Source organism: Pinus tabuliformis, chromosome 4_1 (assembly GCF_031772625.1).
Source record: "Pinus tabuliformis cultivar Carrire ecotype Pingquan chromosome 4_1, CPIR1, whole genome shotgun sequence".
NCBI lineage: Eukaryota > Viridiplantae > Streptophyta > Pinopsida > Pinales > Pinaceae > Pinus > Pinus tabuliformis.
The window spans coordinates 718,590,489-718,603,908 of NC_142303.1; the positions used below are offsets into that span (position 1 = coordinate 718,590,489).

The following is a 13,420-nucleotide window of genomic DNA, read 5'->3' on the forward strand; positions in this document are numbered from 1 at the left end:
ATATTTGGTCGGGAGTTTACCAAGAACATGAGGGCCCCCACAAGTTGTCGATACACAAAAGGGTTTGCCAATTCGGCCAGCAACAATTTCACATAGTTTCTTGAAGTCGAGTTCCATCGGAGTAGACACAGACTTGCAATCCACCATCCCACGTATCTCGAGTAGCTTCACAATGTATTTTCCTTGAGAAAGGAAAATCTCACCTGGCTTTCGCCACACTTCCAGCCTAGGAAATAGTGCGTCAGACCTAGGTCCTTCACCTCGAACTTGGAAGCCAACTACTTGCATTGATAAATGAGAGGTTTTGCACCTGCCAAAAAGAGATCTACATAAAGGACCAAAATGAGAGGCATGTCCTTTTCAACCTTGAAGTATAGGTTAGGATCAATATCGCTCCTTGTAAATCCCAGCTTCATAAGATAGTTATCAATCCTTTCATACCAAGCCCTACGGACTTGTTTCAACCCATAGAGGGCTTTCTTTAACTTGCATACGTGTGTCCTTCAATCTTGTACTTCGAACCCCTGAGGTTGTTCCAAGTAGACTTCCTCCTTAAGCGAGCCATGCAAGAAAGCAGTCTTAACTTCTGTTTGATGTAGGCTCCATCCTTGAGAGGTAGCGAGAGCAATAATCGATCAAACAGTGGTATATCAGTCAACCAGTGCAAATATCTCGTCATAGTCCACTCCTTCCTTTTGAGAGAAGCCTCAAGTAACGAACCTGGCTTTATATTTTTTAGTACTCCCATCAACTCCATGTTTCATTTTGTATAGCCATTTTGAGGTGACTACGGACTTGTCCTTCGGTCTAGGCACCACATCCCAGACATCATTTTTCCTGATAGATTTGTATTCCTCAATCATCGCATCACTCCAGACTTGGCGCTTTACAACTTCTTCGAACATACATGGCTCAGATTGAACAACAATACTCATAGCAACTAAGTACCCTTGATACCTGTTCGGCTTCTTACTTTCACAAAATGTCCCTCTTGGAGCAATATGTCTTTCAGCATCTTTGAGAGTATCTTTGAGCCATAAAGGTCTTTTTCTTGAGGGATAGGGATCACCAGGAGATGGATCAATGGGATCCATCGGGCCTTCAACATCAGGCATAGGCTCATCTGTCAAACGTTCATCCAGCTTTTCTGCAGCAACATCATTATCCTTCCATGGAATGGGGAGATCTTTGGCCTTCCCAAGGGCAGTGTCTTCATTGAAGTTGACATCATGGCTTACTTCCACATCTCTTTGTCCAGCTACATAGATTATATATGCCTTTGAATTTTCACTGTAGCCCACAAATATACCTTTCTTTCCAGATGCTTCTAAATTGTTTCTTTTCTCTTTAGGCACATGAAAATACACAAGACAGCCAAATATTCTAAAATGAGATACATCAGGGTTTCTTACCAGTGAAAACTTCTTCGGGTGTCTTGAAATCCTGTGCTTGATGCGGGCTTCTATTTTGAACATATACGAAAAAGTTTGTAGCTTCTCCCAGTAAGAAATTTGGTAGACCTTGATCATGTAAGCATGGCACGGGTGGCTTCCATGATTGTTTGATTCTTTCTTTTGTTTGATTCTTTCTTTCAACAACACTCCATTTTGCTCAGGAGTGTATGGAACGGTTGTCTCCCTCTTAGTGCCAACCTCTCTGCAAAATTCATTGAATTCATTTATTCATATTCGGTTCCATTGTCGATCCTTAATATTTCGATCTTCTTCTCTATTTGATTTTCCACCAAGGTTATCTTCTTCTCTATTTGATTTTCCACCAAGGCTTTGAAAGAGTGGAACCATTTGAACACTTCGTCCTTCTTCTTCAAGAACCATATTTTGCGAGAGAAGTCATCCACAAAAATTGCATAGTATAAGTATCCTCCCAATGATGCTACGGGCAACATACCAGATAGTTCAGAATGGACCAATTGAAAAATATCAATAATTTGGATTTCACTTGAAGGGAATGGTCCTCTTGTAAGTTTCCCAGCTACACAACCCTGGCAAAATCCTTCATGATTCATGTTGAACTCGGGCATACCTGTGACCATCTTCCTTACCCGAGGGAAGGCTTTGTAATGAAGGTGAGCAAACCTTCTATGGCATAATTGAGATTGAAGAGAAGTATCGCAAGTTAAGGCTCCCAAAGGACTTCCTCCAACTTGATAGAGACCTTCAACCCTAAATCCAAGTTTAAATGCATCTTTAGGGTTTCTTTGACAAATATGTACCTTTCCATCAATAAATGCTACCTTGAAGCCTTTATCTTCCATCATAGAAATAGACACCGAGTTCTTCTTCAAATCGAGTAGATACAATAATTATTGTAGATGAATGGTTTGACTTTGATTTAAGTGAAGAGTGATAATACCTATCCCTTTCATGGGGTAGGTGGCATTGTCTCCAAGTATGATCTCCAAATTTGTCTTATTTTCAACCAAATTTGAGAGGGCCTCCTTGTACCCAGTGAAGTGCCTTGAGGCTCCACTATCAATCAACCAATGATCCAAAGTATCTGGAGGAGAGGCAATAGATAGAGCGAAAATAAGATAAAATTCCTTTTGTTTTTCTACAACATTACTTTCTTCATACCTAAAATTTATCGTCCTTTTGGAAGGTCGACCGTTTACGTATCGAGTAGCGGGAGCATTCCTCTTTCTTTTATTGTTGACCCTGTTGTTCCTTGGATTGCCATTGCCTTTTTTGTTGTTGTTGTTGTCACCATCCCTTGGAGTATCCTTCTTGTGAGGACACTCTCTAGCATAATGGCCAAACCTGTTGCAAGTGTAGCACCTTCATTTTCTTCCTTTTTCGAATCCCTGCTTGAATCCTTGACCTTGTCTTCTTGGACCAACATTATTGTTCCTCTCAACATGAGCAGAGAAGTCAGTGGGTTCATTTCCATTTGAGGGCTTGTCTCTCTCCATCATCCTTGTCTCTTCTATAGTGCACCTAGCTAATAATTCATCAAAACTAGGAATCCTGTCATTGTTGAGAATGGTTGTGTTAAAACACATCCCATGATCTAGGAAGACCTCCAAGTTCAATGAGAGTGACCTCCCTATCAACAATAACTTCTCCAATAGATAGAAGGTCATTTTTTATTTGTATGGTCCTCATGAAGTAGGATTGGATAGACTCCCCTTTATCCATCTTGATGTCCTTCAACTTGTTCTTGAGAAAGAGAATTTGATTTACATTGTTTACTTTGAACATCCCAACCAGTTTATCATACATCTCCTTAGATGTTTCGAAATCATAAATATAGGCAACCAAATTCTTTTGAATGGAGTCTATGATCATTTTCTTAGCTTTGACCTCACCTTTCTTGTATTTAGTATTTGCAGCAGTAGGTGCATTTGATGGAGGCTCCACCACTCTTCACTTCACATAGTCCATGGCATCATGCTCTTCCAAAGTCAAGTCCAAAGTCATCTTCCATGCATGTTAGTCAGATTTGTCCTTGAGCTTATCCTCATATTTGATGTAAATGTAGTAGTCATTATTCCAATAGTCTTGTCCAATAGGTCTCTCTTAGTGATTGCTTTTTCTCTCTCTTGCTTGGGCTTTGTCTTCACTTGTGATCTAATACCATGTTAATTTTAGTTAACAATGGTATGTTCTATGCTTAGCACAATTACTTCAATGTTCCTTTAGCAGCGCAATGACAATTTCAATTTAGTTTTCCAATAGCAATTACATTAACCATTAATCACATTGACTGTAAAAGTAGAGAGAACATGAAACAAAATGCAGAAGACAAGCCAAGACAAGAGGACACCAGATTTGGCGGAGGACAGGGAAAAACCCCAACGTGGGGAAAACCCTTTGATCAAATCTTCTTATTATTATATCAAATGTTCAACAGAGAGAGAGAGTACAAAAATTGACTTGCCAAATCAAAGTCAAAACAACCTTAACTATTCTGTAGTCAACTGCAATCAAAATTCATCCCTAACCAGAAAGTCAATGGTCAACGCAGTTGTCAAACTTGCCTCTTTGAGTTCGGTCAACCTTAATCAAATTCGACCTTCCTTGTTGATCGAAATCAGCCCAAAACAATCCAGTCAAATTCGATCAAAGGAGAGAGAGAATATGTTGTCATTTTTTGCAGTCAAAATTGCAGTCAACACTAGTCAAAAATTGCCCAGATCTTCTCGATTTTTGTTCCCAGAAATGCGGCCTAGATGTTGGAAACACTGGGGGGTGAATCAATATTTCCTAGCAATTAGCACTTTTAAATATTTTAAGAGCATTAGTTAATCTTCAATTATTATTAATGTTTATGCAGTAATAACAGTAAATAAAAGAACACAGTAGGCACAAGAATTTTAGGTGGAAAACCCTCTTTGGGTCAAAAACCACCGAACGCTTTCTAATAAATTCTTTAATCTTCAGCCCCAACTGAAATGAAAGCAACAACTTCCTAGAATTCTAGAAAAGCATTCTTCTCCAGCGCCCACTAGAAGGACGCCCCAATGCCCTGGTTTCTTCAGCAGTCCACTGAATGGATGCCCCAACATCCTAGACCAACCTACCACCTTGAAGTGTTCACAGGCTCCAACCTGTAAGTGACTTCATGCACCAGCCTAGCACCTCCCTGCCACCCTATAATCACTGAAATGAGACAAGAGTGTGAATTCCCGTACCAGGGACAACGATCCACGATACAATATGATTTACAATGATTTTGACCGAACACCCAATCACACTATGACATACAACCCAACCATGACATCATCCCAATAGAGACTCCTATACCTCCCAATAATGCCTTTTCGACTCTAGGCAGATTGACTCTTTTAAATAATGACTCTTCCAATGATGACACTTTTACAAATGACTCTTTTACAACTTTACAATGATGACTCTTGGCCTTAACACTTCTTCACAACATACGGATGGTTGTCATGTCTTCAAAGTTGCAATGCTTCCTTTGATTTGATACTTCTATTGTTGAATTTAAAGTTGTACTTGAATCTTCTTCTACTTGCATGCAAAATTTGCCCAGCGAAACCAATCCCAAAACAAAACAAAATACCCTTCAATTTACCTTTGCCTGCAAAACACATGCCAGTGCATAATAATGAATAAATACAAATTAAAATTACAATGTGTACCTGAAGTGTGCTTGTCACTTTTGTTGTTGACTTGTTGCAGCAGTAGACAAAGACTCTCACACTTGATATAGGCCTGGACTCTATGCAAGACTATATCCAAAACTGACCTAAAGATATATACAATAAAAACTGATGATAGGCCCTAGACTTGTGATGGACCAAGTTCTAAGTACAACAACAGAAACCATTCTATCAACTATGACAAGACAAGTAACATGAACTTACAACATCATATAGATTTAGCAGACTTGGTGTAGCATCAAGAATATGTAACATCAAATCTGTAGTATCAAGAATAGGACATCCAAAATGTGGTATCAAAACTAATTGTGACATATAGAGACATAGAGATATAACTGAGACCCTATATGTACTTACATTGTCCTGCAAAAACATATGTCAGAGATGATACTCATATTTCAAATGTAAACACTAATCATACATACCTTGCTATAGGAGACTTACCCTTGACTGTTGATGTGTGGTCCTTATTGCAGTGATCCTTGAATGCCAGTTTTTTCTTTCCTTCTAGGAGCTCAATATTGAATTTGGTGTATCTATGTAATTTCAGATCTCCAAGGTCTGAAATTTCGTCCTGTGGTAGCCCTCTGAGTCCTCTTTCCAACCCCACAGGTCTGATCAAGATTGGATTCTTCAAGAAAGAGTTATGCCCAATCTCCCACAATGACCTGATTATAGACTGGTTCAGTAGAGCGAACTTGTACGAAGTGCCACGTGTCACTGTTGCGACCTTCGGCCCTGAAAACGCTACTCAACAAACTATAGTCCATCCTCTTTCTGTGACTATTTACGAAATTTGAATCCAATGCTCAAAGAGAAAGTTATGACAATTTTCCCAACGTCACCTGTTTGACATGGAATTCGGGAGCCTGCAAAAACCCTAACTTCCTCAAACCATATCTCTGAAAATATAGCGAACCAAGATCTGAAATTCGGTCATGAGGTTCATCAAGATTTCGGCTCAAATGGGTTTTAATTTTAGCTTTTGAAGCTTAGCAGACAATAAAATAAAATAACGAATATATAAATTAAAATTAAAATAAAAAAGAAAACATCAAAATATTAGTAGAAAGCAACCAAAAAAAAAATTATAGCAAAAATGCCACGATGACCTGTTTGAAGCCACAAAATCCCTACTAGAGGAGGATGTGAGGGTCATTATTTATATGAATGTCTTGAGTTGAGAGGGTCCTTAACAAGTGAACGTTGGAGGGATTTTAGGAGCAAAAACAATTTATTAATTATTGACTATTCAATGACCACAAGCAATTATGAGTGCCATGCCACAACCCCATAGGGTTTTAGCCCACTAGCTGGGGTTACTAACTTCAAACATGAATATCTCTCAAACCGTGAAGAATTACTTGGTGTGCCATATATCAACGGAAACATCTCGATGAGTAGAATCCATCTAGAAGATCCTTGACTCAAAATAGAGTAGGTTGTCAAGTCAAAATACCCATGCAAGATCGGATAGCCCCTGGTACTGCTTGGGTTGACATCAATGGCAACCACTGATCAACACTAGATAAATAGAAATAACCCTCCAAAAATTGCAATCAAAATAGGTCAAAGAGTCTCTGGTCAATGGTGGTCAAACTTGGTCAATTCCTGAAATTTTCAGCGTACAATTCAATCCAAAAACTCATCCTTCTTGCCACACATGTGAGAGAGAAGTTGCCCAACAGTGGTACGAACCAACGAGAAGAGGAGAGAGAAGAATGTGTGAGTGATGATGATCCAAATGAGGTGAGATGTCACTTGTATTTATAAAAGTTGTTGAGGGTGAAGAGTCATGTCCATTGGGCTTCATGAGCCTACATGATGATGCGGTCAACCTGAACAATTTGCACGTGTGGAAATAAATTCAAAATCACACTTCTACAGGTAATGAAATTAGGGAGAAAAACATTATTTAAAGGGGATAAATAAAAGCAATGATCCCTAGAAGATATAAATAGATATAGATAAAGGTAAGATATTTTGTTAATGCCCAAGAAATGACCACAAAAGTAGGTCAATGGCATTGTTGAGTACGTAGATGTTGATGAAAGTGAGAATGCAAGTGAAAGTTGGAGTGCAAAGTCAGCTCCTATAAGGCAAGAACACAAAACACAAGGGAAATAAAAGAGGTATTGTTCTAGCCTATGAATTAAATAAAGCTCTAGAAACTAAAAGCAAATTTAGGAGAAATGGACACAAAATCTTGGATACAAAAAGGGTTAGCCAATAAGGCTCCCTTAGCAACCTCTCTCCTAACATGCATGGCTAAATGAAGGAAGCTCTAGATAGAAGGATGTTTGGTAAAGGAAATAGATAAAATTTGGAATGTGTATAGTTCTACTATTTAGACAATGTTGACCATCACTAAGCTTGGGAGACATCTCCTAGTGGCTAGTGCAAGGTCTAAAATTACCATGTCACTAGTGTCACTTAATGGTGGTTATAGTCCCCCGAGCTCACACTGATCTCAAGCCATAGAACATGCTACTAATGATTTGCCTCTTGGTACCCCTTGTATGGGGGCCTTGGGAAAGAGTGGGAAGGGAGCCTCCTACATGTAGAGAGCTAAACAATATTGGTTGAGGTACCTAAAGAAACCAGAAAGTTCTTGTGACTCCCAAAAAAAGGTAATGAAACTATCTTTCCATCACATAGTAGAGGGTATAGCATAGTTGATAGACCCTATATGATTGGTCAATCTAGTTCTAATGTACCTAGTACCTACTATCCTCTATACTCTATTGAGGATACCAAGTACTTCTAAATTTCACAAATTTTTCATTTCTCTTCTTGTTATGATACCATAATACATTTTGTGTTGCTATTAATAAGTGAATGCATGCCACATGACAAGTAGGATTATGAAAATATGATTATTCATTCAATGTTATAAATGCAAAATTATTACGAAAACATAATAGTAGTCCATGGATAATATACACATCATAAAAAAATTCCACATAAGAAAAAATATGCCATACTTATATTTCAAAATTTAACACCAACTAGCTACATATGAAGGACATTCTACCCAACTATAGGCTCTCTATTGCCTATACTCTTTATGCAATAGGATCAGCCTTGAGTTGATGTTATCGATCCACAAGGATGAATTTGCCTATGGTTAGTTGCAATCCACAACTCGATTTTCCCCAGAATTCACAAAGTTATAAACTCTCGTAGCAATTCCAATCCACCAGCTCTCTTTCCCCTTTGACTCGCACAACCCAAGGGATGGGATCCCCTTCTCTACCACATAGTCCCTCGGGCTATCCCACTTCCCTCTAGTGGGTCAGCTAGGAAATCTCTCTATTGGAGCCTATAGGAATTCTTAGTTGTAATGGAGTTAATTGCTTTGGGTAGTATCGAGAGTATTCTCAAGTGTGGGGCAAGTGGGCTAAGTGATGGGGATTTACATCCATAGACCCATGGTATTGCACCCTTTGGAAAAGTATAAGTACAAGGGTGAGTGATTCATTCTTATGGTCAGCAAGAGAGCATCTTGTGGAGGAGAAGGTCAAGTGGTCCTACAGGGTTGAGAGGGTTTGTTGACAACAAAGAGATTTGAGAGGACCTATGGAGGGCCAAGAGGGCCTGTTGACAAGAAATAGGGCTTATTGAGTCATTGACAGCCAGGAGGGCTTGTTGATAGCAAGGAGTGTAGAGAGGGCCTATTGTTGGCAAAGAGGGCCGAGAGGCCCAATTGTTGGCAAAGAGGGCCGACAGGGACTATTGTTAGCAAAGAGGGTCGACAAGGACTATTGTTGGCAAAGAGGGCTAACAAGGCATGTTGTTGGCGAGAGAGCATAGAGACGTGCAGGGTCACAAGACAAAGAGAGAGATTCTCAAGAAAGAGAAATGAGTAATATTGCAAGTTTGTTGTGCCTGTAATACTCAATTTTGTCGAGTCCGAGGAAAGAACATGGAGCAACAAAGGAGATCCAGATCAACAAAATCGAGGACAGATCTAGAGCTTGTTCCTTGAGGGCAATTATCCTAGTGAGGGAGCCCAAGTAGGTTCTAAGAAGAATTGTTGACTTGTCAATACTTGTGTAGTATGTTACTGTGCATGATCCAATTGATGGTTTTCTAACTTTCGTTGTGCTAAATTTGTTTCTAGGTACGCACACTAGTGTTTTCCAGTTCCTTAGTTGTGTAAGGATAATAGCAAGTTGTTACCAAATCTAAGGTGTGTATGTGCAAAGAGTCTTGTGCTGAAATTCTAACATGGTATTATAGCATGGTTCTTCAAAAAGGCAATTGGATCTGAGATTTGCACAAGTGACAGCTCTGAGCGGGAGGGAGCTAAAGGAAGTGTCGCAAGTAGCAACAATGTCTTAAAAGATCCATGCCAAGAGAGTTGGCTAGGTATGGCAAATTGGTTGTATGGGCTGTGAAGGCCAAGATCAACAGGCCTAGTGAGACATGTAGCAAATTGTTCACACGAAGAGTTGTGGACAGTTGCAGCGAGTGCATAGATAAAGAGAAAGGGATGAGAGATTCATATCTTGAGAGGAGATCGGCACAAGAGAATGAGAGATTCATTATGACCCAAGTGTGAAATTCTTGTGAAGAGATGTGAGCTTGGAGGGGCCGAGTAAAGTCCAAATCTATTATTGTGATATCATAGGCATTGAAAAGGCAAGATCGAGATGGCCAAAGGATTGAGATAGACATTGGAGATCCAAGAGAGAAACTTGGAAGGAATGTCAAGCAGAGACCTTGAGGGCTGAGAAAGCCAACAATCCAGAATCAGAGTGAGTCAAGCATCAGAAGAAGTAAGCAAGAGTCAGTCCTCAGAGGAAGTGAGTAGCTCAGAGAAAGCCAATCTTCAGGTTGAGGAAGTCATGGTACGAGATGGCCATGCAGATGGGAAAGAGTAGTCATCCAAGATTGTGTCATGGTACAAAATGACCATGCAAGATGCTCAAGAGCGAGAGGCTTCTAGAAGCAGGATGTCTTCAAAGAAGGGTCCATGTCATACAGCAAGAATTGCTTCTGTGTCATATGGAGCAGTTGTGGTCGCAGATGAAGGGTGGAAATGTGTTCCAAGTTTGAAGGCAAAGCCACTTCCAAGTGGTGTTGTGAGAATACATCCCTCACTAAGAGGGAGTGTTGAATTTTTGGGTACCATGGTGAGTATTCTCACGTGTGGGGCAAGTGGGCTAAGTGATGGGGCTTCGCATGTATAGACCTATGGTATTCTGATGACCCACAGTATTTCAGTAACCCATGGTATTGCTCCCTTTGGAAAAGTATAAGTACAAGGGTGAGTGAATCATTCTTGTCGTAAACATCTTTTGGAGGAGAAGGCCAAGAGGGCTTGTGGAGGGCCAAGGCCCAAGAGGGTCCATTGACAACAAAGATATCTGGAAGGTCCTATGGAGGGCCAAGAGGACCTGTTAATAGCAAGGAGGGCCGAGAGGGCCTATTGATAGCAAGAGAGCATAGAGACATGCAAGGGCGCGCGACACTAAGAGAGAGATTCTCTCAAGATAGAGAGAGATCTACATGGGTAATATTGCAAGTTTGTTGTGAGTAAGATACTCAGTTGTGTCAGGTCCAAAGAAAAAGAACAGACCAGCAAAGGAGATCTAGATCAGCCAGATCGAGGACAAATCTAGGGCTTAATCCATTGGATCAAATCTAGGGTAAATGTTGTATATGTAATTTCCTCGTGCGTCATTATCCCAGTAACAGAGCCTGAGTAGGTTCCGAGAAGAATTTAATGACACACTGTTGATTGGGAAACACTTGTGTGTAATATGTTACTGTACATGATCTAATTGTTGGATTTATAAGTTACGTTGTGCTAAATTTGTTTCTAGTTAGGCACATCAATGTGTTTCAGTTCATTAGCTGTGTAAAGTTAATACGAGGCTATTACCAGATTTTTTGTGTGTATGCATTGAGTCTAGTGCCCAAATTCTAACAGGATTTTCCTCAGTGGCAATAATCTCTCAAGCACATGGGAACAATTTCCACAATTCTCATAGCAACCTCTTTCCATTTTTTTACAATTCTAGCAGCGTAGACTCTACCCACAACTTCAAGGACAAATGAATCACAAAAACTTCCCCACATCAACCAAATTGAAGAATGATATTTCCATGTCCCAAACTTGCCACTTGGTAATTCACCCCAAGGTAAAAGAGATAAAGACCAGAGGTCACTTTGGCCTGGACAAGTAGAACACTAGTTATCTAAATTAAAGCATGTCTTATATGAATAACCAGGATAGCAAAACCTCCTTTTCTGTAAAAGAGATAAAGGCCATTAGTGGCATTGGCGTGGGCCAGTAGAATACTAGTTATCTAAAATAGTGGCCACATATTGTTTTTATGTAAAAGGAAGTGCTGGTGGATGTTTCAGTCCACATGGAAAGCTAGGGCTGGTGGACGGCACTTGACCACAGTGTAGCAGTCAAACAAGCACTACATTCAATAGCTCCGACCAATAGCTTGCATGTCATTTGTAGGACAGAAGATAATCCACGTTGTTTCTGAGTATTGACTTCAACGGTAATTTCAACTCTTTTGTTGGACAGTTCCAGTAGAAAGGAACTTTGGGCTTATAGGCCTCTCCTTCCAATGGAAATGATGATGTAATGAAACCTGCAACAAAGCCTCTACTGATTTTCATTTGAGGAAATTTCAACCCTCAATGCTGAGTTAGATGTCTAGACAGCAAGGCTAAATACTTTCAGGAAAGATTTTGATTCTCTGGTGACTGCAGTTGAGGGTGACTTTATGATCAATGTTGCCAGAGTGAAGAAGACAGCAACCCCATGTATCCCTTAATGAGCGCTTGTTCATAACTTTATCATTTATGTAATTGTAATATAATAGGCATTTTCTTCCATGTAAAAGAATAAATAAAGCAACAAGCAACTGAAGACATTAATGTTACCTGTAAATTTTCATTTTCCTCTGTATCACCAAGCATTTCATCAATCAAAATTTCACGCTCGGTTGGGTTGCCATGCTCCAAACATTTTTCAACAACATTGGATGCAAATTTATGTTGACTCATTTGTACAATTTTCCCTGCCAGTTTGCTGATGATTTCACTTCTTTCATGGGGTTTCCCATGCTCTAGCACATGCTGTACAACCAGTTAAAAATTTAGTTAAGAAAAATAAAGGAAATATAAGAATTTAGAAACCATCTGAACAACTCTATCAATTAATTATAAATTTATCGAAATGCATTTCAAACCCAACGAGGACTAAAGGGAAATTTTAGGACATCTTATAGGAAATTGTGGCCTTCAAATGTTTCAAGCTAAGACAATAAAAACAATAGATTATTATTAAAAGCATATGAAGGGAGGACACCCTAACATATACATAATTTACAATCTACGAATATAACTGCAACGCACCTCTGAAAAATGAAAACATGATTTTATGTAATGTTAGAAAAAATGGACCATTCAACCAAACGGGAAAAGCTGAAGACAATAAACTAGACCCCTAAATTGCATAATAGTGAATTGCAGTGTGACCATTTTGCAATAAATACAAAACAACATATTGACTTTTCTATATTCAAGTACACAAGTAATAAAAATCTCATTTAAAAAGAATACTCTAAAAGCAAGTTAAAAACATATCTGTTGAGCCTGGGCCCTACGTTCAGCACAGATATAAAATTGTGAGAAGTGCAGTGTAACGAAAAAAGTTCATATAAGCCGCAAGACATTCAGAAAATATGGAATATGAAAGTATCCATCACAGGATATGTAATAATTATGTGTGTGTGAATTCACAAGGGATATAATATGACATTGATTACAAATGAGGGTCTGTTTATATAACTCGGCAGATACCCCTTCATATTAGTAATTATTTATATTCATAACATGATTTATAATCTACGAATATAACTGCAACGCATATACATGATTTACAATCAACGAATATAACTGCAACGAATATACATGATTTACAATCTACGAATATAACTGCAACGCACCACTGAAAAATGAAAACAGAAATTAATGTTAGAAAAAATGGACCACTCAACCCACCGGGAAAAACTGAAGACAATAAACTAGACCCCTAAATTGCATAATAGTGGATTGCAGTGTGACAATTTTGCAATATATACAAAACACCATATTGACTTTTCTATATTCAAGTACACAGGTAATAAAAACCTCATTTAAAAAGATTACTCCAAAAGCAAGTTAAAAACATGTCTGTTGAGCCTGGGCCCTGTGTTCAGCACAGATATAACAATGTGTAGAGGTGCAGAAAGTATGCAATAAGTC

At 39.1% G+C, this 13,420-nt stretch overlaps 1 protein-coding gene across 4 annotated transcripts in view; it reads right to left on the reverse strand.

The window, feature by feature from the left end:
* LOC149178143 (pumilio homolog 1-like) overlaps positions 1 to 13,420 on the reverse strand; it is a 136,043-nt gene that overhangs the window by 56,658 nt on the left and 65,965 nt on the right. For all 4 annotated transcript variants that reach the window (XM_089420280.1, XM_089420279.1, XM_089420281.1 and 1 more), the window contains exon 9: positions 12,056 to 12,250. In XM_089420280.1, the coding sequence (XP_089276406.1) occupies positions 12,056 to 12,250 (195 nt within the window). The remainder of the gene's footprint in view (positions 1 to 12,055; positions 12,251 to 13,420) is intronic.